The sequence below is a fragment of the Theobroma cacao genome, chromosome 8 (assembly GCF_000208745.1).
Source record: "Theobroma cacao cultivar B97-61/B2 chromosome 8, Criollo_cocoa_genome_V2, whole genome shotgun sequence".
NCBI lineage: Eukaryota > Viridiplantae > Streptophyta > Magnoliopsida > Malvales > Malvaceae > Theobroma > Theobroma cacao.
This window is the reverse complement of record NC_030857.1, coordinates 8,825,912-8,851,262: the sequence shown is the minus strand read 5'-3', so window position 1 is coordinate 8,851,262 and position 25,351 is coordinate 8,825,912. Positions and strand designations below refer to the sequence as shown.

Below are 25,351 nucleotides of genomic sequence, written 5' to 3'. Positions count from 1 at the left end.
CACAGACAGTAGGTTACTATCACCAACACTTGGTGTATTTATGGGCCACTTGTCATTGTAATTATTATTGTACATTATAACTTTGTAAATTATTGTATGTATGAATTTATTTTACTTCTAAGTTACAAAAGATTACTTACACGTGTTTCTATAAATATTGTTTTATATAAAAATGCTATATTTTTGTCTTTTGATTTACTTGAGCTGAAAACGATTGAAAATTGTTTAAAACTTATATGTAAGCCTTGCGGGGTTCCGATTGGTATTCCGGGTAATGAGTATCATTCGAGACATCGCGATGGTTGTCATGGCTCGAGGGAAGTTCCGGGTCGTGACAGTATGGGTTCATGATTTTCAAATGATTAATCATTTAAGGGCTTGATGAAGGGTTTTTAATATGAATGGAACTAAATTGCATTGTTTTGAAACAAGTGCATCATGATTTTAAATTCTCCCTAATTGTTGCTTGTTCCATTCCTTGTTCATTCACTAGGTTTATACTCACCGTTTTCAACTTCATGTTTTCAGATCACGAGGCAGCCGGTAACTAGGACGAGGTGTCCTTCTAGACTTATATCCATCTATTGGTAGGTGTCTCGACATTCAGTAGCTGTACATTCGTCTGAGTCCCTCCGCTGGAAGTCGAGTATTCTTTTATTATGTATAGACAAACCTAATGTAAATTATTAAGATACATATTGTAGATAATGTATATACACTTGTTCAGTATGCCAGTATGAGGTGGCAATGTTTAACATTATTTTGATTCTAAGTTATGAAATATGACTTAGCAGTATATGATGGAATAATGAACATGTTAGATTAATAGGCTTACTTGGGCTTAATGGACTATGTCTGTTGGGCCCTTGCGTCGGTCATAGCCCGAAATTTGGGTCGTGACAGTTCTCCTCTCTCGTTATCACATTAAATGCCTTGACGCTTGTATGGCTAAGGCCAAAGAATACATTATGACAAAGGTTGACAAGCCTAACATAGAGGCTGAGATAAAAAAGCTTGACGCAAGGAAGATGGAGTTGCAAAAAAGATTAGATAGCCTCTCCAGTTTTGAGATTGATAAATCCTCCTACCCTCTGAATTTCATACTTAACTAGCTTTTCCTTGTTCCCCTTTTTCTGATATTATAAACTTATTCTTCCAAAGTGAACATTTATTTTGTTTTCTTCATGGTTTTATTGAGCTACTTGGTTCCGTATTACATTTTTTGCAATCATATGAGTGTTTCACAAGTATTGTTGTTTGCAGCCAAAAAGGATTCTCAACTTTATATTAAGGAGAATAATCCTCAACCTAATAGGAAGAAGAATGACATATTATGTGAGCGTTTCATGTTACGGCCTTTTTGTGAATAGCAAACCATGGCCAAGAAGTGAGCGATAAAGCTTGTGGCCAATATGTGAATAGCAAACTATGGCCAAGAAGTGAGCGATTAAACTTGTGGCTAATAGCGCAATATTATGACAGCTAGATTACGAGCGTTAAAGCTGATGGCTAAAATATGAATTATACGATGAAAGATTCGAGCATAACACTTTTGACCAAGTGAAACAAGCATATTACAACCAAAATAAGAGTGATAAAGCTTACGACTGAAAATGAATTACTTTAACATATCACACAACAATCAAAATGAAAGCGATAAAGCTGTGACCAATAATGCATTAAAAGTAAAAGAAATACTAGGTAATTGGAGCATTTTCATGAGCTCCTGGACATAGGTGGGAATTGTAAATTCTTGATTGTTGGGAGGACTTTTTATATCTTCAGATAAAAATTTCTAGCTAGTATTCACTTACTGAAATCACTCTTCCCCAATGGAGTCTCCAAAATGTAGAGGGTGCTTTTGGTTAGGGAGAAAGGACGTGTTGCAATGAGTGAATCGAGATGAGCTAGAGGTAGCAGAGAGGAAGATTGGAGCAGTCCTTGAAGCGTAAGTGTTTTGGTGGCAGGTGGTGAGGGATAAGAAAAGGTGGAAATGGCGACAGATAACAACGATTGGGAAAGGTTGAAGAGAAAAAATGCCTGGAGGAATCTAGAGAGAGAGAAAGAGCTTTTAGAGTAATCTTTGTTAGGTGTCAAATAATCTCTCCTTCTGTCTTCTTCCAACCTTCAAGGCTTTCACATTTATACTGAACAAGAACACTTTCTTAAGAGTTGTTAGAAGAACACGTTTAATCATGGGAGAACGTGATTGTTATTGAAGAACAATTAAAGAACGGTTTACAAGATATTAAAAGAATGATCATGTAGTTGGGTAGTGGGTGTAAGTTTTTGGTAAATGGAGTAGTGGCATTTGATGGTGCGTCACGTGTATTTTTAAGGAGTAAGGAAAGAAGAAGGGGTAAAACACATGTACTTCAAGAAAAGGTTAAGAGGAAGTCCTCTTAACTATTTTTGTATATGAGCCATCAAGCCAAACTCTCTAGAACATCCCAAATGTGAAGGTAACTCATGAACCTTGCCACTTGTTTTGACTTACTTTTACTTCCCCATACAAATGGTTGTTCCATGCTTGGTCCTGGGTGTTTTTGTGCTTGTAACGCTCTTTGGGCGCTTTTACGCTTGGAACACCCTTAGGTGCTTTTGCACTTGGAACGCCCCTGAGCGCTTCCACGCTTGAAATGCCCCTAGGCACTTATGCTCTTGGAACGTCCTTGGGTACTTCTATACTTGGAACGCCCCTAGGCGCTTCTATGCTTGGAATGCCCCTGGGCGCTTCCACGTTTGGAACACCCCTGCGCGTTTTTGACCTTAGAACACCGTAAGCGCTTTGAGCTTTGAATACCCGTGGGCACTTCCATGCTTGGAACACCCTAGGTGGGAATACCCTTAGGCTCTTCTATGCTTGGAACATCGCTGATGTAATTTTCCTATAAACAGTACATTAAAAATAATAGTTAACTAGAATTGGGCATTTATAGTTTTTAACATGGGACTAGAATCTGAGTTGTTTTTCTATCATTGTGTTTTTTTAGAGTTAACCACAATTTACAATTTAGTTTGCTCCCTTCCCACTGCCGAAGTGAAGAGGCATTTGGAAAGTACTTAGAAAGTTAAATCTTCTTTTTGTAGCAATTACCCCATTTTTCCAATCTTCTCACTGAATTATAGAATCATTTTTTTGCATACTCTTATGACAATTATTTAATATTGTTCCATTGCTAGATTTGGAGGAGACAAATGTTGTCAAAGATCTTAAATCACTATTGTGAGATCACTTTTTGTTGTTTAATAATTGCCATCCTACTTATGCAATGTTGTCCAAAAAATTGATGTTGCATACTTTGAAATGGCTTGTACAAATTGAACTTTGTCCTGTTTTTTGGACAACATAGTGTTAGCTGTTCATTACTAAACATAAAATCACTTTTTGTACATTTTGTGAAGAACTATCTTTGTACATGCATAAGATATTAATTGGGAGGATGATATGCAGTGAAAGAAGTTCGCAATAAAGTCTTACATAACATGTTACCTTCATATTCTTACATAACTTGGTTTCTTCACTTTAACTATTTTTCTATTTCGAGCAATTCACTTAAACTACTATTAAAAACCTGTGAATAATAGTAAAATGTTCCGATATTATTCATAGTTACTGTTTTTTCTCATAAAATATTGTTAATATCACTAACAATATTTATCTATGTATTGTTGTTAACAATTATTTTATTACTCAATTCATAGATGAAATATATTATTAAATTATTAAATTATTTAAAATAATTTTAAAATTATACGTCAAACAAAAAATATCGTAACGAAGCGCCGGTTAGTAACTAGTAAATAATTATTTTATTAAAGGAACTCTTCCAACATATTGAAAAACTATTTCTATATATCACAAACCGTATTTTTAAGAAAATAAAAACTAAACTAAAAAATCCTAGTATAAATGTTATAAATTTTTTAAAATAACAAAAGTCCAAATTCGAAGAGCATATTTTCAGATTGGACCGCATGTCGCGACTACAAGCCTGAAGCCCAAACCCAGGTCGAGGTAGGCCGGGCCAGAGGGGATTGATTAGTTGTTGATGTGATTCCCCCAACATTTAGCAGCGATTGAAGCATCTTTTCCGTCCGTTATCCTCTGAAGGAGCGAAGCGGTGTGATATTTGGAGGGAAATGTTGGCGAATGGTCACCCAATCCCGTTCCCAGTAGGAACTCCATCAGGATGGAAATGGCGCCCTCCTATGCATAATTTGGTGCAAGTTAGACGTGGGTTTACAAGCACCTCCATTGAAACATCGGGTGCTTACCCCAAACAGTTCATTGTTTGCGGCGGAACTGACCCCAACCACCTACTCTCTTCTCATTCTGATTGGAGCCTCCCGCCAAATCCACCAGGTTCCTTTCCCGCTTCTAATGTTCTATCTTTGGTCTTTGATTCTAGGCCCTACTCACCCTCACTCTCTCTTCATCTATCCTTCAACTTGGTGTGCGCTATTGTTATTAATTAGCTATCTCTTTTCCTTGTTTTCCTTAAAACATGCTGCAACATTAAACTTTAATCACATTATTCCTCGTGCCTTTTCCAAATTCTTTATGATTGAGCAAACGGTTCAATCACATTTGACTAGAAACTTTTCTAATGCAAAATTGAAATGGAGCATTTCGAATATTGTCTTATAGCATTCTAGCTTATGTTAGCAAAAAGCATATGTAAAAATTAGAAAGAAAGGACTTGCTCACATAGATAGAAATGGATTTGCCGTGAATCCATATATTCAAGATACCCTAGTGATGCTGACCATCCTTTTGAACCTAACTTGTTACAGCCTTATTCAGTTTATACATCATTCACTGAGGTATAGTTGCTAATTTGGAGTACATGTTTCAACCCATAGACAAGTAATCCATTTGAAGATGATTCATTGACCTATTTTTGGAATATGGATTAAATTAATCTCTGTTTCAGAGAATATCGAAGACCTGATAGTGGACAATGAGAATGAAATTGCTTTAGATTAAACTGTAACTTCATAAGGTGTATCTAGCATTTCCCTTTTAGTGATATTGGATTATTCTCATTTTTTCACCTCTAACATGCAGGGTAAGGTACCCTGTTTATTCCCACTAGATATACACCAGCCTCCATCACTTTAAAATGTTATCTTTCCACACTGTTCATTGCTGAATGTTGCTCTTGGCATGCACTGCTGTGTTCTCTGATTCTCAACCTTAAGATTTTACTTTTATAATTTCACAGATGTTGAACCTGTGACGACAGTCACTGGCAAGTGTTCTGCAGAGCCAGGTACAAAGAGATTGACTGTTGGGTTTGGAAAACTTAAAGCAAAAAGAGTAAAAGCCCTTGTCGAGAGGACTTTTCGGATGAAGCAAGAAATAAGCACCAATGATGATGAATTGGTTGCACAGAGCCGTCAAAGGGGTGTTTCAAGGGTTTTCTTATCTAAAGAACTCAGAGAGACTTGCCAAAGTACTGATACAGAAAAACACATTGAGAACTCTGATTTATCAGCTGATTCTATTCAAGGGCTTGATAAATCTCATGAGTCTTACCCCACAAATGCTGAACCAGAGGGTTCATTTCGTGGAGGTTCTGCTGCTCACTTACTTGGATGGGGTGATGGGGGCTCCATTCATAAGCCCAAGATGAAATCACCTGAGCTCCTAAAGAAACATCATAAGCTGTCTGTTGGGGGTGACTTTTTTAGTCGAAAAACCTTTATAGATTTGGGTTGCAGTGAATACATGATTAAATCTTTAAAGGAACAGCTTTTTGTGCGCCCTTCACATATTCAGGTATATTTATAATTTTTCATGACAACTGATCCAATAAACAGTGTAGAGAGTTTGTTTTCTCATGTCTGAAGATTTAATTTACTTTTGGATGTGTCACATCAACATTAATTATTGAAATTATTGCTTTGTTTTGTCAAAAACCATTTAGCATAGGAAATAAAAATCTTGAATCACTGCAGGCTATGGCTTTTAGACCTGTTCTTGAGGGACAGAGCTGCATTATAGCGGATCAAAGTGGCTCAGGGAAGACATTGGCATACCTTATACCTGTGATTCAGCGTCTTAGGGAAGAAGAACTTCAAGGATTTAGCAAGTCCTCCTCAGGTAGCCCTCGAGCAGTTATAATTGTACCAACTGCTGAGTTGGCTTCTCAGGTCAGTTTCTGTTGTGCCCACTCAATTGCATCCACTCAATATTGTTGTCTCATGGTATTTTTTCTTATTTTCATTTTGATGTCATCTTCTCTTTGTTGCTTCAAACAATATGACATTAGCCAAGCATTATGTTGTCACTTATCAGTCTGGTATTTACATTCTCAATGTGTTCTGGATATAGGTTGAGTACTTTCTGGATATGAAACTTTTATTATGCTATCAGAAAGTCAAGATTGAATAATGGCATTATACATATCGGATATGCTTGCCAATTGGTTGATTAGATCATCGGATCCTTAAGAGTTTTGGACGACGGGCCCACTGGGTTTATGATTAATGCTTTCTTTTATACATGAAGCATATTTGATTTGTGATGATGATTGATGAGTTTCCTTTATGTCCTTGAATGTATCTATTGGCTCTGGGTATGACTTCGGTAAATGTGGTCATTGAAAATTACTTGTTGGGACAGGTTTGCTTTTCTCCAACGACAATTTTTGTTGGATTTAGTTTGTTCATGGCATAATTCTTCTCTACTGTTTCAACATATATGGAAATCAGTGCAATTACACAAAACCATTGAATTAGTTTTCACTGTAGTTACTCCACTTGTGGAGTGATATCAAGTTGTTAAACCTAAGGAGTGAAATTGCTTATTTGAGACTTAAGAGAAATTCATCATGTAGAAAGCTCAGCGCACCTTGCTTAATTGAAAATTGAATATGTTTGCAGCTATGCAAAGTTGTATATGCAATATTGTCAGAACCCTCTCCATGGCAATATAGCAGTTGCTTAATGCAAGTTTGACTTTTGCAGGTCTTGAGTAGTTGTCGATCAATGTCAAAATTTGGAGTCCCATTCCGATCTATGGTTGTGACAGGTGGTTTTCGACAAAAAACGCAACTGGAAAATCTAGAGCAAGGTGTAGATGTTTTAATAGCAACACCAGGTCGTTTCATGTTCCTAATTAAAGAAGGCTTCCTGCAATTAGCAAATCTTAGAACGTAAGTTGAATTTCCTTAAAAATTGCGTCATCTATACCATGATAATGCGAAGGGAAAGCAGTTGTTTTATTATTATTATTATTATCGAAAGACCTAGCATAACTTAATTTTAACACATAGTTGTGCCAAAAATAAGCTGTAATTAATTGCTTGTATTGCAGTGCTGTGTTTGATGAGGTGGATATACTTTTTAATGACGAGGATTTCAAGGTTGCATTGCAAAGTTTAATAGACTCCTCACCTATCATAACACAATATCTATTTGTGACTGCAACTTTGCCTGTAGACATATACAACAAGCTGATTGAAGTTTTTCCTGATACTAAAATGATCATGGGACCTGGCATGCACCATATAAGCTCCGGTCTTGAGGAGGTGGGTTCTCATTTCTGTGCTTGTTTGTTTTTACCCAGTTTGTTTCTTTATTTTATTATCATTATCATTTTATTTATTATTAGGCTAAACTACTAAATAAATGTTTGGTACTCTGTAATGAATATTAAAATCAAAGTTGCATGTCCAGGTTCTTGTAGATTGCAGTGGAGAAGGGACTTTAAAAACTCCAGATACAGCGTTCTTGAACAAGAAGAATGCCCTTCTGAAGCTTGTGGAAGAAAGTCCAGTTTGCAAAACCATTGTTTTCTGTAACAAGGTATGTATGATATGATCATTTTGCATGGAAGGAAAACCTCTCTTTCATCTTCTTGATTAGCTAATTTTAGACGCCATCCTATTATGACATTTTCCTTCTCCATTAACAGATAGACACATGCAGAAAAGTTGAGAATGTATTAAAACGTTTTGATAGGAGAGGAACTCATGTGCGAGTCCTACCATTTCATGCTGCTCTAGCACAAGAAACACGGATTGTAAACATGAAGGAATTCACCCAATCTCATCCTGGAGGAGAATCTTTGATTTTGGTTTGCACTGATAGGTAGTGTTTCCCACTGTCCAAATAAAATAAAAGATCAAGTGTTTCTGTTGTTTTTTTTTTTTTTTCCTACTTCATTAGCTGTGCTTGTTTATGAAGGGAAAGCCTATCTCTCTCCTTCCCATTTCATGAAAATATGTTTCTAAAATTAATGGCAGAGCATCACGTGGAATAGACTTTGCTGGTGTGGATCATGTTGTACTCTTTGACTTCCCTCGTGATCCAAGTGAATATGTGCGCCGTGTTGGACGAACTGCCAGAGGAGCAGGAGGAAAAGGTAAGGCATTCATCTTTGTAGTTGGGAAGCAGGTTCCCCTTGCACGGAGGATCATCGAAAGAAACCAGAAGGGTCACCCGTTGCATGACGTGCCATCTGCTTTCGAATTGATGAGGTAAAAAAGCCGAGGGAGAAATATTTTGCATGAAAGAAAGTTAGGGATATTAGGTCAGTGGTGGCATATGAAATATACGTAAACTTAGGGAGTTAATGTATATGTAAGTTGTGAAGCCTCTCTTTCTGCAATTATAAAAAGACTTAGGAGGCTCCCCTGCTTCTTCCTTTTGCTCTCCTCCTCTATATCCAAGGTGAAGAGGCCTGTAATGTGTAATGAATGTTTGATGTTGGGATATATACATAGCTTGTAAAGCATTGTTCACACCAATGGAAAAAAAGCAGTAGCACCCTCCCTTCCATTATATATTTTCCTTTTACATTTGTATTTCTCTGGCTGATAAAGAATAGTTATCAGAACCGGGTCGAACGATGACCCGTTCAATCTCAGTCCCGAGTTACGAGTCCCGGGTCTATAACATTACTTTTAATATTATATTAAAAAAATTACAAATAATGTGAAAAGTAATAAGATGTCTTGGACAAACAAATTGATGTGAAAATGAAACAATTAAAACTTTTAAAGAAAAGATATTACATTATTTACAAGCAATTAAATTAGAATTTGGAGAAAAAATATAACATAAAAGATTACTTGAATATCACTTAAGGATGCAATTTATTTTATTCAATTTAATTTTAATTTTTAAAAATAAAAAAAAATACCGAAATATGGCCCAAATGACCAAATCCAATAAATCTGGACCCGAAAAAAAGACTCGCCCAATTGCCAAAATCCAATGTAAAAGGGCCAGAGCTGGCAGAGATTCCTATTCCCCAACACCATAGGTAGTGAAGAATAGAAATGAACAGCAACGGCAACGGCAGGAGGCGGAGGAGAGAAGCGGCGACGGTGCAGGATGGGGAAAGGGGTTTGATTTGGAAACTCCCGCGGCTTAAACTCCAGGATGTGGGCAAGGTTGGCCCTGCTTTTGGACTCGGCGCTGGCTGTGGTCTCGGCCTCGGCCTCGGCCTTATTGGAGGTATTCCCCTCTTTCCTTACTCAATCCCACCAAAACCCTTTCCACAAATTTGTCTCCTCATTTCGTTTTTCGTTGCTGTTTTTGTTGTGTTAAATAATCCTTCCTGCTTTCCTGTTGAGAAAAAGAGATCATTTGTTTGAAATTCGCGACAGTTAGCGGATGCTTGACACAAATAAACTTTGAACTGAAATTTTTAACTGCATGAACTCCTTCTGCCCGGGGTCAGGGTTTAAAATCAGTACCAACCACCAAGTGGCATGCTTTAAACCCCTAAAAAAATGGATGAACAAATCCAGTGATCATTGCTTTGTTGATTTGCTATTGAGATAGTATGTGTAACTAATTGATCAGAGCCCTTGTTTAAGAATTTCTGTTGCTGAAGGTCAAGCAATTGGTGTTAATTTTCTTTGATTCTTAATTGTCGTGTTTTAGTTTGTCTTGGAGAGACCTCTAAGATGTAGTCTAAGTAAACATCCCTATTGATTAATCTAGTAGTTGTATTAGTTTGAAAAGGTTAGATATTTTACAATTATTTTGTCATAGACATAGATGCTGGTTTTCGTTTGTGCTTTTGGAAGGTTGGAAGACTAGGTTTACTGCTAGATTTCTCCCTCTCCTGTTATTTTGTCAAGACCATTATGTTCCAATGAGTCTTTTATGCTTCCTATTCATAGATTGCATGGACCAAAAGCTGCAGTTTTATTTATTTTTTTATTCTGATATTATTTTGCTTCAATGTCACGTATGATGATTATTTTAATTGCTTGGCAAAGCATTGAATGGTTTTTCTTATTAGGTGCGGGCTTTGGTCCTGGAATTCCTGGCTTGCAAGTTGGTTTTGGTTTTGGTGCTGGATGTGGGATTGGTTTAGGATTTGGCTATGGTGTTGGGAGGGGCATCGCTTATGGTGAGCATCATACATATTCTAACGTTGGAAGGCTGTTTGGCCACCGGCATCTTCCTGTGCAGTGAGTAGATTTTCCTTTTATTTTTGTTTCTGTATTATCTTTCTGAGTTGTTCATTTCTATAGGATCCATGTTATCAAATAACTCTTAGTCTCCTCAAAATGTCAATAAATGCAATACTAGTAAGCTTTTGGATGGATTGAAATGCATGCTTTTGATTATGGAAAATAACTATGTTACTTTACTTTCTAGCAGAGCAAGATGTTGATTTATAAACTTATTATCTCTGTTAGTGAAACAGGTTTTTGAATATTTTAAGAGTTTGGAGTTGAAGGTTATGAAGACAGGTTTAGAGGTTTCACTTTGGTTTGGATATAATTGGGAGCTGGGGATGAAGTTGGGAATTTTATCTTTGTGAGGAGGGTGTGGACGTAAAAGAAACATGTATCAGAATGTAATCAAAATAAATTTTTTTAAAAAATCATAATAATCTCTTTGGTAAAAGTAAAAGAACATTAAATTCAAATGAAATATAAATATTATTTCATTGATACTAATCATAAAATTGGAGGACTCCTTAATTTGCAAACCAAAAGTTTTTGTAAATCAGAATTTTAGGAATTCATGATTATCAATTTTCCTTTCTCTCTTATCATCAGGGATGAAATTGGTGCTCTTATTGATGAGCTTGTGATCAATACCAAGAAGCTAGCCGTAGCAGCTTCAAGGGAAATGGACAAGTGGAGAAGATGAATTGAAGTTGTCTTTGATGTATGATGTCAGTGATTAAAAGGACTCATTTTGGTTGCATAAAAGCGTGTATGGATGAAATTCACCTTCTAACCTGCTAGCACAGTTATACACCATTTTTGTATATGTAAGGTTTAATGTTCCCTATATATATATGTGTATTTGGGAACATAAGCAATCTATATATGTGTATGTTCTCTGAATATGTGTTTTTGGGTGCATAAGTAAACTATGTATTTACTTACCATATTTTTAAACAATTTAATATTTATTTTGGGTACATAAAGGACTATTGGGTCTTTTGAGTTACATAAAAAAAAATAATAACAAGGATAATAATTTTATGTAAATGCATGATGGAAGGTGTTAATTCTACTGGTTTAGTGAAGTGGGTTTGAATATCCTTAAGTCAAGTGGATCGAATCAGGCTTCAAATTGTTATGCATTGTCCATTTCTTTACTTGGTGAAGTATTCCCTCATTATGCTCAAAACTTCACTCTCTCATCCCTTTTCATTGCAAGTTATATATTAATTTAGAATTATTTGAAATCTTCTATTTGAGTCTTAAAAAGGTAATATAGGATAGAATGATATAAGTGTATACCATAATTTTATTTCAAAAAAAAAAATAATATATATATATATATATATAAATCATTGCGGAAGCATGTTTTTAATAAATAATAAAAATAACAATTGAGAGTGAGTGAGACTTCGATTTATGAGGGAAGCAGTCTGATTATAATAGCAAAATATGGTTGGTTTTCGCCATTCACCACATCCACACAAACAGGAGGATCAGTGTGATAGGACAATGTTATCCAGAACCACAATACATGCCTATCTACAAAGGGGTCAGGAGCATTCCACGTCAGCATCATGATCTGCCACGTCAGAAAGGCCACCCTATCACATTCCAGCTTCAGATATCGCATGTTCCACAGCCAGCCAATCACAACACGTGAACCTCAATCCTAAGTGGCATGTCCACATCCACCACTTCTACATTATAACTAGTATCTTCATTCTCCCCTCCCTCTATTGTTCTCCACCACTTTCACTACTTCTTCCTAGCTTTGTAAGCCAAACTCACCACCAAGATGGCCTCATTGGCAGCTTCCACCGCCGCTGCCTCCCTCGGCGTCTCCGAAATGCTCGGAACCCCTCTCAATTTCTCCGCTGCCGCTAGGTCATCGGCTCCTACAGCGTCAAACGCTGCATCCTTCAAGACCGTAGCGCTTTTCTCCAAGAAGAAGGCCGCACCTCCCAAGGCAAAGACTGCTTCTGTCTCCCCAGCTGATGAAGAGCTCGCTAAGTGGTACGGTAAGTGAAGTGGAAGCAAATTAATTGTTCATATCTCCGCTTTGATTTGCGGTATATGATGTATAAATATTCAAGCATTTACTTTTATATTAATTATCAGGTCCCGACAGAAGGATCTTCTTGCCGGAAGGGCTCTTAGACAGATCAGAGATCCCAGAGTACTTGACCGGAGAAGTTCCCGGAGAGTGAGTTCCACCTCCTCCTGCAAAATGTTGTAGTATAGTAGTAGTACTACTACTAGTAGCGTATGATTTATATATGACTAAAGTTATGATGGATTGCTCTGCTTTTATGTGCACGCGTTCATGTAGCTATGGATACGATCCCTTTGGTCTGAGCAGAAAGCCGGAAAACTTTGCCAAGTAAGTTTTTCTTCCTTTTAAGCTCATACTCGCGCACTGTATAGTATGTTTTTCTCTTTCCTACCAAACATAATGCAGTATTAGTTTAACTGTTGCTAAGTTGAGCTGGGGATTTGAGTGCAGATATCAAGCATTTGAGTTGATACACGGTAGATGGGCAATGCTTGGTGCTGCTGGGTTCATCATCCCTGAAGCCTTCAACAAATTTGGTGCCAACTGCGGCCCTGAAGCCGTTTGGTTCAAGGTTTCAAATTCATTTGCATATATTTCAGTTTGGTTAATTGATCATATAGTATAATTAATATTGTTCTGTAATTTGTTGGGTGACCTGCTGCCTGCTGCATGCAGACTGGAGCTCTTCTCCTCGACGGTAACACCTTGAACTACTTCGGGAGGAACATCCCTATCAATCTCGTCGTTGCTGTCATTGCCGAGATCATTCTTGTTGGTGGTGCTGAGTATTACAGAATCATTAATGTCTTGGTATATACTCATTTGGGATTAATTAACACCAAGTTGGAAATTGGTTTCATAATTTAATTGAGTCTGATCGTCTTCTGATTATGATATAGGATTTGGAGGACAAGCTTCACCCTGGTGGTCCATTTGACCCACTTGGGCTTGCCAAGGATCCCGACCAGGCTGCACTGCTGAAGGTGAAGGAGATTAAAAATGGTAGACTGGCAATGTTCGCCATGCTGGGTTTCTACTTCCAAGCTTATGTCACCGGAGAAGGTCCCGTCGAGAACCTTGCAAAACATCTCAGTGATCCTTTCGGCAACAACTTGCTCACAGTCATTGCAGGATCTGCTGAAAGGGCTCCCACCCTGTGATTTTATTATATATTAAAATTTTCTCCATATCGTTTGCTTCAATTCTCCTGGTAAAATCTGTAATGCATTGCGTTGCATTGATTGTACATCGATCAAACCCAGACAATTTCAAGCAGTTTAATTCCAGGCTTCAACTACACTCTTTTTAACTCTGTTTTCATTTTATCCATATGCATGACTGGCACTCTATCTCTTCAATGTTCACAATGTCATCTACTGCTCTTGATGTGCTTTTACCAAATTTAAAGAAAAAACCTTTGATTTTAATGTAATTTACATTAAAATTTAAAAAATAATGATAAAATTAATGTTAAAAAGTGAAAAAAAAAAGTAATCTCTTGGCTGCACCAACACAGCCCTTCCATATAGTTTTAATAAAAAAAAGTAATGTGTATTCATTTATTATGTATTATCTTTGCACCAATTGTAAGTAGTTTGATTATTTGATTATTGGATAACATTATAACATTTTATTTTATTTTTAAACAAGATCTTTTGAAAACTTTTAGATTAATTCTGTAACTCAACGAGTGATTCATGATTTAAAATTTTTAAGATCAAACACTTTTATAAAGTGAGTTATGATGTTAAAATCTAACCGGCTTACCAATTGAAAGATTGAATCTTTTAAACTAATGATCATTTAAAAATTATATAAAATTTCACTCTTTGTTTAGTTTATTGGTTAGGTAGAGAAAAACAAAAGAAGAACATTGGGACGACTCACCAAAAACCTTTGTTTGCATTCTTCTGTCAATGCACGAGTTCGACTGGAAATAGAAAAAGACAGAAAATGGCCTTCGAGGAGATGGGGTGGAAATGATAATAATACGTCCATAATTGAAGGGAGCTTATTATATAATTTGATCCAGCACTCCACCTTCCACTCTAAGCTCTTTGCATTTATATGTTTCTGTCCTCAGCCGAACCTCATCATAGAAATACAAAGCTCAAAGCTATATATATATATAGCGAGAGAGACAGACAGAAAGTGTATTTAAGGTAGAATTTTGTTGTATTAATTTCTCTACAAAAATGTCCAAGAATACAAGTTCAATATTGCCAGATGTGTCTTGGAAAGAGCGATTTTACAGGTCCATGATCGGTTTTGGGGTCAAATTCTCTCGCCGCTCTGATGGCACCATCAACCGTTGCATCATGAACTTCTTTGACTTCAAAGCTCCTCCTTCCAAACAACCCCTTGATGGCGTCAAAAGCTTTGATACCATGGTTGATCCCACCCGCAACCTCTGGTTCCGCCTTTACATCCCCTCCGCCTCCACCTCTACCACCAACGTGCCAGTTATTGTTTACTTTCATGGTGGAGGCTTTGCATACATGTCTGCAGGTTCAGTAGGCTGTGATAACCTTTGTCGAAGGCTTTCTAAGCAAACTGGAGCAGTGATTATATCTGTCAACTACCGGTTGTCCCCAGAGCATAGATATCCCTGTCAATATGAAGATGGCTTTGATGTCTTAAAGTTCATCGACATTAACAACACCAACTTGGAAGGTTTTCCCTTGTATGCCAATTTAAACCAGTGTTTCATCGCCGGAGACAGTGCCGGGGGCAACCTGGCGCATCATGTGACTGTCAAAGCCTGTGAGTATGAGTTGAGAAACATGAAGTTCATAGGACTAATAGCAATACAGCCTTTCTTTGGTGGAGAAGAAAGAACAGAATCCGAAATCAGACTCGTTGATGGCCCTGTCCTTTCAGTGAAGGGTACAGACTGGTTGTGGAACGCATTTTTGCCTCAAGGGTCAGACCGAGACCATCCAGCCTCAAATATCTTCGGGCCAAAATCAGTTGATATTTCCCGGTTGAAGTTTCCAGCAACAATTGTGTTTGTTGGAGGGCTTGATCCATTACACGACTGGCAAATTAGGTACTATGAGGGGTTGAAGAAGTGTGAGAAAGAGGCATATTTGATTGAGTATCCAAATGCTATCCACTCTTTTTATGGTGATCCAGGATTGCCAGAGACTGGTTTGTTCATGGAGGATGTGAAAGATTTCATACAAAAGCAATCTGCAAACAAGTGAGGTACCATTACAAGGAATAGGACAAATTTGGCTTCTCACCCTCCATAAAATTAACTTTTGGTTCATTTCTTTTCAATGCATCTACATCATCATGAGCAATAAAGGGAAACCAAATTCGAAAATGTATCATGTTCTTTGCTCTTTTATCTTATGTGCAAGTCAAAAAACTAAACAGATACATTATAATAAATTTGAGAAAATAAATTAAATTATTGATGTGAATGTTATATTTATCATAAGATGTAGAACTTTCTCCATTGAGCTTTCTCTAATTTATAAATATAATGTTATATTTATCAAAAGGTATCATCTTTAATAGACGGTGGCTTCCGTTCAGTATAAATAAGAGAAAATAAATTACATAATATATGTGCGCCCTCGGCTCTAACCGTGCACCGCCAAGTTGAAACAGATGACTCTGTGAGCTTTATCCTTGATGACCAATTCTTATTACTAGTAATACCAAGAGTTTAACCTGATAATATACAGCTTTCGTATAAGAAGCCTTGTTAGACAGTCACACAAGACTTTCTTATATGAAACCCTCAAAGAAAGGAAAACAAAAATACTTGTACATGTACCTTGATTTTTTCCTTTTTCGACACGGAGGTTACTCTAACAGCTGGCTCAGATCTCCCAGCCTCATCCACTGGTTACGATTTATGCTGGTTAGCCCAGATAGTGCAACAACACCCTGCAAGTTGATGACTAAGCAGTTCTCTAATGAAGAGGATCATTAAATACCAGAAACAATAATTATCAAAACAAATTAGTTATAAGCAGAGCCATGAGAAAAGATAAGAAATAAGTTTAAACATTAGAAATTACATCAACAATAAAAGAATTTTACTTGTTGCATAATCCTTCTTTTGATAAGAACTTACCTTATGGTTGAAATCTCAGATTGATACCTTTGAACATTTTGCTAAAGCACATTAGCAATCAATTAGCAATCAGTCTAGAGGTGACCACTCACTTGCCTTTACAAAATTTCATAAAATTAAGCCCTACTCCTTGCAATAACCTTGATTTCGAAACAACCATGAACATTTATGCAGGTTTTCTCCGATTGCAAATCATCTCACCTAAAATTGCATTCTCAAAGTCTTTGAGGACCTTGCATTCTCAAATCAAAAATGGTTGATTTGACACAATAAAGCCAATCTCTGAGAATTAGTTTGGTTTTCCTCCTGCCACACCCAATCCACCTCCTTTGTTGCATATCTTCATGGTTTACTAGTTAGACATCTTCAAAATAGCAGTTCACCCTTTGTTGAGTTCAACTGAAACTTATATGTTGAACATCTTCTATTTCCTCAAAATGATACATGTAGGAACCTTCTGCTAAGAATCAATTTGGCTTGTTAAGCGAGCCTCAAACATGAAGCATGGAAGCACAAAGCAGAAGTAGCTGCTGATTTCGAAACAAACTGAAATGATTGTGCCTAATAGCATCCCATGTCTCAACTAAGTTATTCTTTCTGTTATAGAATGAATCAGAAAATGCAATTTCCTGTATTTCTTCATTAAACCCATTTGAGAATGAATTCTGCCTCTTAGTTATGTCAAGCTTGTGTTGCTATATAAATTGCTTTTTCCTGTATTCCTTCATTAAAACCATGTGAGAACGAATTCTATCTCTTAGTTGCATTAATATCATGTTGTTTGAGTCTAAAACATAACAAGCTACCCTTGTACTCCATAAGAAAGAGCAGACTCAAAAGTATAACTATCCTTCATGGTTGTGTAATCATACTAGGACCTCTTCAAGTACCATAAATTAATAACCCACCTTGACATCAATAATCCAGTATCACCAGTAGCCTCCACAAGAGCAAGATCCATTCTTGAAATGATGGAAGCGACTTGAATCCCTTATTATGATTTCATGATCAATGATCAAGGATATGTAAGTAATGGCATTATGGCAATCACCACAGATGCGCAAGTTCTTGGTGATACGAATAGGCACCCCAGGAGATGAGGTTAAAATGCCATAGGCTAGAGCTAACTTCTCACTATGTTCAAAAAGAAGATCACCTTTCTCTTCATCATCCACATCATGAAGTGCAAAGTTCGTCTCAGGAACATACCCAATTGCCTTAATGCGTTGAATCAAGTCAGCAAGAAGTTCATATATTTGTTCAAATTGTGGATGACACCTGTCACCCACATAGAAGGTAGCAGTACCTTTCTTTCCTTGGACCCAGCTCCAACCTGGTCTCTTTTTGACCCCTGAATGTTTCATCAAAGTTCTGATCCTGGCCACATCTCTCCAACGCCTGGCATTGGCATATATGTTTGAAAGCAGTGTATATGACCCATCATTCACTGAATCCAATTCCTGCAGCTGGTTAGCAGCATATTCCCCAAGTTCCACATTTCCATGGATCCTACAACCACTAAGTAATGCCACCCATATTATTGTGGTTGGCTCCATGGGCATGCTCTGAATAAGTTTCAAAGCTTCACCCAATCGACCAGCACGGCCTAAAAGATCAACCATGCAAGCATAATGTTCCAACCCAGGAATGACGCCAAACTCACTATGCATGTTATTGAAGAATCTGATTCCCTGGTCAACCATTCCTGAATGGCTGCAAGCATAGAGTACAACAAGAAAGGTAATACCATCAGGAACAAGTCCTTCTGCCCTCATCTCATCAAAAACCTTGATAGCTTCTTTACCATAGCCATGCATGCCATAACCAGTAAGTAGGGATGTCCAAGAAACTGAATTTCTCTGCTGCATGTTGTCAAATACAACTCTAGCAGCATGTATATCACCAGATTTCACATACATATCTATAAGGCAATTTTCCATAAACAACAGCACAGATTCATACTGATTGCGTAATATATAAGCATGAACCTGCGTACCAAACCTTAGTGCAGCCAAATGAGCACAAGCCATCAAGGCGCAACATATAGTAAAAGTATTTGGCTTTGCAGACTTATCTTCTTGGAACATTTCAGAAAAAAGCTTCAATGCATCATTGGCTTCTCCATGCTGTGCATATCCACCAATCATGACAGTCCAAGTCACAACATTCCTATTACTTGGTGCAACTATGTCAAACATGGAACGAGCCACATTTGTGCTTTTGCACTTAGCATACATGTCAATTAGACCATTAATCACCATGAGATCTTCTCCTGGATCATTCCAATCATAGTTCAAAACACATTTGATGGCGTAACAGTGAGTCTCCTTCCCCTGAACCAATGCTTCAATCAAAGCACAAGCAGAAAGAAGAGACACAAGTGTAACAACATTAGGTTTGCAACCACAGAGTTGCATTTGCCTGAACACATCCAATGCTTCATTACCACGATCCCTTTGAGCATAGCCCGCAATCACAGCACTCCAAGTCACAACATCCAACTCAACTTTCTCCTCCCTCATCTTTTCAAATAACCCCAGAGCCTCCTCAAACCTACCAATCTGAGAATACCCAGTAACCATTGCATTCCAAGAAACAACGTCCTTCACCTTCATCCTCTCGAAAACCTTATTTGCGTCATCCATCATCCCACACTTAGCATACATATCTACCAAAGCATTACCAACAAAAACGTCCTCAAATAAACCAACCCTCAGAGCGAAACCATGCAATTGCTTACCATGTAAAGACGCGGCCAGAGATGCACAAGCAGGAAGCACGTTGACAAGGCTAACGACATCTGGGTGGATTTCCCAATAACAAGTCATCCTGCGAAACAACTCTACCGCATTCCTCGCATCCCTGCTTTGCATATAAGCGGCCACAATGGAATTCCAGGAGACAACATCACATATCCCTCGGTCACACATTTCGTCGAAAACCTGTCGTGCGTCGTCCAACCCACCACACCGAGCGTACATACCCACCAGCGCGTTACAAACAAAGACATTGGACTCAAAGCCAGTAGTACAGACAACAGCATGAACAGCTGCTCCACGGCGGAAGGAGGGAAGCTGGCCGCAGGCCTTAAGGACAAAAGGGAAGGTGTAGTGGTCAGGAGAACAGCCGAGGCTTAGCATCCTGCGGAAGAGAGTGAGAACGTCATGAGAAAAGCCGAGGTGAAGGAAGCGCCGAATAAGAGAGTTCCAGAAGAAGACCGCAGAGGGAGATGGGGTGAAGCGCTGGAGGAGGGAGATGGAATGGGAAGAGGCATGGTGAGTAAGGTAAGCGGAAATGAGGTGGGTAGCGAAATGGTGGGAGAGGCCTTGGATGAGGAGTTGTTGGTGGATGAGCTTGGCTTGGACAAGAGATTTGCATTTCTGGAGGAGAGCAGCTGTTGAAGTAGTGGTAGAGAAGAGGGAAATGGTTAGGCTGCCGCTGGGTCTGGATTTGGAGCTGAGAGGGAAAAAAGAGCGGAGCATCCTATTCAAGTGGGCGGCGGGAATTATCAAACTCATAAATACCGAATTTTTTTTTAAAATTAAAACTCTTTAGATATGTTTTTGAACTAGTATCCTTGAATAATTACTATTTTCACGACTATTAATTTTATTTAATAAAATTATAAAAATAATTTTAAATATAATACGTAGGTTAAATTTATTAATATGAATAATCTTCTGATTGAGAAAAAAAATTAATTGAAACAATTTTATATGGCTCATTGTGAGAAAATTTTAACATTAGATTAATTTAGATGCAAATGTATATATTTATTTACAATAAAAGTAGTGATAATAATAGTAAAGAGGTATTTTCTCATTTTTTGAGCTGTGAAATTGGAGATTCCTAGAGATGCCGGCCAATTATTTATACCAAAAAGTCCGTATACAAATGAAAATTAATCTATATATAGATATATAGATTAGTACCAATTATTTATTCCAATCATTTATATATATATATTGAAGTAGAGTTTATATATGCAAGGATTTGATTAGGTCGACCTTGGAATCTACGTGGGTCAACGGTATTTCTTTTTATACGTTTGACGTATTCATCGAGACAAACAGCAACAAATTTGTTAGTTGTTTGCCTTTGTCTTAATTAAATGCACAAACTAATATTGGCCATGCTTGTCTGTCTGTCACTAACAAAGCAAATATCTTACCATAATTGCCGGCTAGGCCTATGAAACACTAACTATCCTTTACATGTTCTTCGCTCCTTTAAATTCCTCCTACCGATCTTATCTGTAGCAAACTCAAAATGTCCACCACAACCAAAACATCGCTCAAACTTCCATTCAAAGTCAGACTTCTGCTTGCTGCTCACTCTTTCTCTGTAAATGCATTCTGCCGCTCTGACAGCACGGCCGTCAACCGACCTCTTATGAACCTTTTCGACCCCAAAGCCTCTCCTTCAACTTCAACAAAACCTGATCGTGGCATCGTGTCTTCTGACATCATGCTTGACGCCACCCGCAAACTTTGGTTCCGCCTATACACCAACACCGCCGCTGCTGCTGGTGCCACCACTCCCATCATAGTCTACTTCCATGGCGGAGGTTTTGCGTTTATGGCGGCCAATTCAATGATCTACGATGACTTATGCAAGCGACTTGCGCGTGAAGTTCCTGCTATTGTTGTCTCCGTGAACTACCGGCTCTCGCCTGAACATCGATACCCGTCGCAATATGAAGATGGTTTTGACGTTTTGAAGTTCATTGATAACCCGAAGTTCGAAGGGTTTCCAGCTTCTTCTGCCAATACCAAGATGCAGTTCTTTATTGCTGGAGACAGTGCGGGTGGCAACCTGGCGCATCATGTGGCCCTCAAGGCTTGCGAGCATGAATTTTCCCGACTGAACCTTGTCGGAGTTATAGAATTGCAGCCCTTTTTTGGAGGGGAGGAAAGGACAGAATCGGAGATGAAGCTTGTTGGGGCTCCATTAATATCAGTGAAGCGCACAGATTGGATGTGGAAGGCTTTCTTGCCACAAGGCTGCAACCGGGATCATCAAGCGGTGAATGTATTTGGGCCAAATTGTGTTGATATTTCACATTTACCGTTTCCACCTACCCTTGTTTTCATCGGTGGGTTTGATCCTTTACAAGATTGGCAGAGAAAATATGTGGAAGGATTAAGGAAAAGTGGAAAAAAAGTGTACAAGATTGAGTATCCGAATGCCTTTCATGGGTTTTATGGGTTTGCAGAGTTGCCTGAATCTTGGTTGCTAATTGCGGAGGTTAAGTCCTTCGTTCAAAACCAGTTGGCTACGTGATATAGCTCTTCTTCGTTGTTTTGTTCTGCTTTCATTTCTTCCAGACGAGAACTTCTCATATTGCTGGACGTGTCCTGCTTCATATAATTCGTCATACTTGTAATATAAGGAAAATAAAAATGAAATGATTTCAGTTTTCAAGCTTTCATAGATTAGTTGCACCTTAGCATTTAGCTCATTAATTGGTTACATGATTTCCTAGCTTAAATCTAATCCCCTTTCCCTAAATTATAAAAAAAGAAAAAAAGCTTTCATAGACTTGACAAACTTTCCTTTGCTATTTGTTTTCTTTTTTAAACATATGATATGTTTAGAATTTTTTTAGTTGACATTTTGTTATTTATTGTTTACTTAAAAAAGTTTAAATACAATAAATTATTATTCTTCTATTAAGTTTATATATTTTTATTTTAAAATATCACTTGTTATTTTATATCACATGATACTGATGTAATGATGGTGTGGAGGTTAAAAAATTAATGCACATTGTCATGTCATGTCAACATGCCTCTCCAACATCTATTATGACGTATCAACATGTCATGTCAATTGCACATGACATAAAATGATAAGTGACATTTTGACTAAGACTTTGTTTGGCTTAACTTTTTTTTTTAGCTTAAAAGTTATTATTTTAAAATTAAGCTAAAATTGTTTAGTAAGTTGTTTGGCAAAATAAATTATATAAGCTTTAATTTTGGTTAAAATTACCATAACGGGTATTCATATCATCCCCAATCACTTAATAAATCAAAGAAGAACAAGTCTGTTTTTAGTTTATAAACGATTTCAGATGTTAAAAAATCAAAGAAATCCATAAAGATACGAAACAACTCTCAATAGTAGTAACAGTACTAGATTTTTTGGTGAAGAAAAGAGGAAATATTTAAATAGTACTTTAATGCAGCTTTAAATTTTGGGTTTCCTTTTCTTTTAATCTTTGTAAGAATAAAAAAATCTTAGATTTTGCTAATTTTTTATTTTTTTTCTAGTAGTGTTTGTAGAGAGAGACAGAGGAGAGGGAGATCGTAATTTTGCAATAGAAAAAGGTGATTTGTAAAGGGAGGGAAAGGAGAAGGAGATCGATGGGGAAAAATGTATGTTTTGAAAAGATGAAGTGTTTTTAAAAGACAAGAAGAGAAAGCTCATCTTTGGAGTTTTTCTTTAAGATTTTTTTTTAAAAATTTGTTCTTTAAAAAAATGCTATTGTTTTTAAGAGCTTTTCAAAAATCGTGTTTGGTCTAGTTTTTTCTTTTAAGATGTAAATAAGTTAAAAAAAAGTTAGGTCAAACACGCATTAAGTAAACTATTAATGATAAAAACTTATTTCTTTCAAAATAAAAATATAATAACTTAGTTAGTTTAAAACAAAAGTATACAGTAATAAAAAAATAAGAAGTTATTTAAATAGTCTTAAACAACTTAGAAGCAATAAACTGGGATTGTTTTGGTTTGACTATGGTGTCAATTTGGAAATTTGGCATGGCGACAAGATTGGTATGGAGAAGTTTGCAAGCTTGATGTAGTGGTAGGGGAAATGACTTTGAAACGAGGTTGATAAGCACTCGAAGGAAAGTTGAAGCGGATATAGGCATTTGGTTGTGATGGGATGAATTTGTGATTGTTGACAACCTTATTTGATGAACAAGTAGACATGGTTTTCTGATTTTTTTTTTACTCTATTATGGAGGATGTGGGTAGCATACATGTATGCAAAGAAGATGAAGTTTTTGTCTTGATAACTATCTACATTGAAGATGGTTTGGTTAGGATGAAAATACAGTTTCCTTGGGATTTTTTTAACACCATGGATCTATTTCTCTTAAGGTGTTCCACTGGATGATGGTTTGCTTCTAGACTTTTGGCACACTTTGAGTTGCTTTTGTCTAGTGGAAATTTGTCATAACATGCAGGTCTAGGAACCTAATCGCTGGACGTGAAATGAAGTTGCCATCAGCCATTTTTGTTGAGATGCAATTAGTCACCTATTTAGGTCTATTTCTTTAAAATGTTACATTAAACTTAACCTAAGTACATTTTCACGAAATAGGCTCTGGTTTACAGAACAGTGTTCGGGTTCGAGAGTATGGTTATAGGTGGGGAAGGTATTAGCACTCTCAACGACGCTTGTTCAAAAAATGGTACCAATTAATCATGTATTATCCTTGCTTAGCCTTAATTCTTGATTTTTATTCTATTTCCCTTAATTATAATCTATTATTTGTTATGAATATTTTTGTAAATATCCATTTTTGTTATGTATATCTAGATTTGGATGTAGATTAGATTGGATGAAGATTATAATTTAATCGATCCATTTAATCCTTTAATATTATCTTTATTTTGTAAATTATATCTAGATAAGAGGTTATTAGCCTATAAATAGACCCCTTTACTTCATTTGTAAACACATACTTAAATAAGATCTTCTTACTCTCTCTAAATACTTTTTCTTATATTTCTCTTATAGTTGTTCTTTCAAGTTATAATTTATAACACGTTATCAACACATTTCTCTAATCTCTCAAGTCTTGGTATTATTTTGTTTTCTTCATCTTCAAGCTTCAGAATGATTTCAAAGACTGGGTTTTGATTTTTGGTTTTAGCAAATTAGGTAAGTGTTGGTATTATTTTGTTTTCATCATCTTTATCTTTTAAAAGGACTTCGATGATTGGTTTTAATTATTGGTTGTAGCAAATCAAGTAAACGACTTCGTATCTCTTTAATGTTTTCATTCTCTAAAAATCAACTTTAATATGAATTTTACTATCATGTATTATATTTTATATTTTGTTACTTGATTGGAAAGTGGATTTGCTGTTATATAACTATTAATGAAAAATCATGAATTCGTCCATTCCTTGAAGTAAATGTGACATCATTTAACAATTATAGTCATGAACATGAAAGAGGTTGCCATAATAATTTACATTAATCATTATTTTAATTCTAATAATAACTTTATCCACTAGAAGTGGATAGATAACTTTACCCACTAGAAGTGGATGGATACCTTAGCCCACTAACCCACAAGAAGTGGATGAATACTTTTAACCTACCATAAGTGGATGAATAATGAAAATACAAAAATAAATAGAATAAAAAAATATGAAAAATATCTTATCATCGATATGGCATGAAAAGCCATTGGTCATATATCTATTGTACGTCTTGAATTTTATTAAGTATCACTGAAAGCTAACTATGGCCAAGTTCATATAACGCATCAATATGTTGTTGATTTTCTTGTCCACCTTGAAAAATGAATTGATTATATGATTAGTAATAGAAATATCCATTGTTGATTTTCTTGTCCACCCTGAAAGAGAAATTGTGATTTTCTTGTCCACCTTGAAAAGGGAATTGATTATATGACTAGCAATAGAAATATCCATTGTTGATTTCTTGTTCATCCTGAAAGAGAAATTGATCATTTGATTGGTAATGAAAATATCTAAAAATGAAATTTCTTAATAGTAGTTGATATATTT

The 25,351-nt window shown here is 36.6% G+C and overlaps 6 protein-coding genes across 6 annotated transcripts; 5 read left to right on the top strand and 1 right to left on the bottom strand.

Moving 5' to 3' along the window:
* Positions 4,063-8,793, top strand: LOC18592785 (DEAD-box ATP-dependent RNA helicase 50). Its single transcript, XM_007019676.2, has 8 exons — positions 4,063-4,366; positions 5,229-5,785; positions 5,965-6,159; positions 6,976-7,163; positions 7,325-7,538; positions 7,687-7,815; positions 7,925-8,100; positions 8,256-8,793. The coding sequence occupies exons 1-8, from the start codon at positions 4,144-4,146 to the stop codon at positions 8,491-8,493; spliced, it is 1,920 nt and encodes a 639-aa protein (XP_007019738.1). The 5' UTR covers positions 4,063-4,143; the 3' UTR covers positions 8,494-8,793.
* LOC18592786 lies at positions 9,196-11,404 on the top strand. The gene is made up of 3 exons (XM_007019677.2): positions 9,196-9,471; positions 10,268-10,439; positions 11,037-11,404. Exons 1-3 carry the CDS (start codon positions 9,294-9,296, stop codon positions 11,128-11,130), a joined length of 444 nt encoding a protein of 147 aa, XP_007019739.1. The 5' UTR covers positions 9,196-9,293; the 3' UTR covers positions 11,131-11,404.
* LOC18592787 (chlorophyll a-b binding protein CP26, chloroplastic) lies at positions 12,115-13,795 on the top strand. Its single transcript, XM_007019678.2, has 6 exons — positions 12,115-12,451; positions 12,552-12,636; positions 12,763-12,813; positions 12,937-13,057; positions 13,162-13,296; positions 13,386-13,795. Exons 1-6 carry the CDS (start codon positions 12,229-12,231, stop codon positions 13,644-13,646), a joined length of 876 nt encoding a protein of 291 aa, XP_007019740.2. The 5' UTR covers positions 12,115-12,228; the 3' UTR covers positions 13,647-13,795.
* LOC18592788 (probable carboxylesterase 18) lies at positions 14,410-15,816 on the top strand. The gene has a single exon (XM_007019680.2). The coding sequence runs from the start codon at positions 14,682-14,684 to the stop codon at positions 15,690-15,692; it is 1,011 nt and encodes a 336-aa protein (XP_007019742.2). The 5' UTR covers positions 14,410-14,681; the 3' UTR covers positions 15,693-15,816.
* On the bottom strand, positions 17,315-20,081 carry LOC18592789 (pentatricopeptide repeat-containing protein At5g16860). Its single transcript, XM_018126258.1, has one exon. The coding sequence runs from the start codon at positions 20,056-20,058 to the stop codon at positions 17,506-17,508; it is 2,553 nt and encodes an 850-aa protein (XP_017981747.1). The 5' UTR covers positions 20,059-20,081; the 3' UTR covers positions 17,315-17,505.
* On the top strand, positions 20,731-22,005 carry LOC18592790 (probable carboxylesterase 18). Its single transcript, XM_007019683.2, has one exon. The coding sequence runs from the start codon at positions 20,846-20,848 to the stop codon at positions 21,857-21,859; it is 1,014 nt and encodes a 337-aa protein (XP_007019745.2). The 5' UTR covers positions 20,731-20,845; the 3' UTR covers positions 21,860-22,005.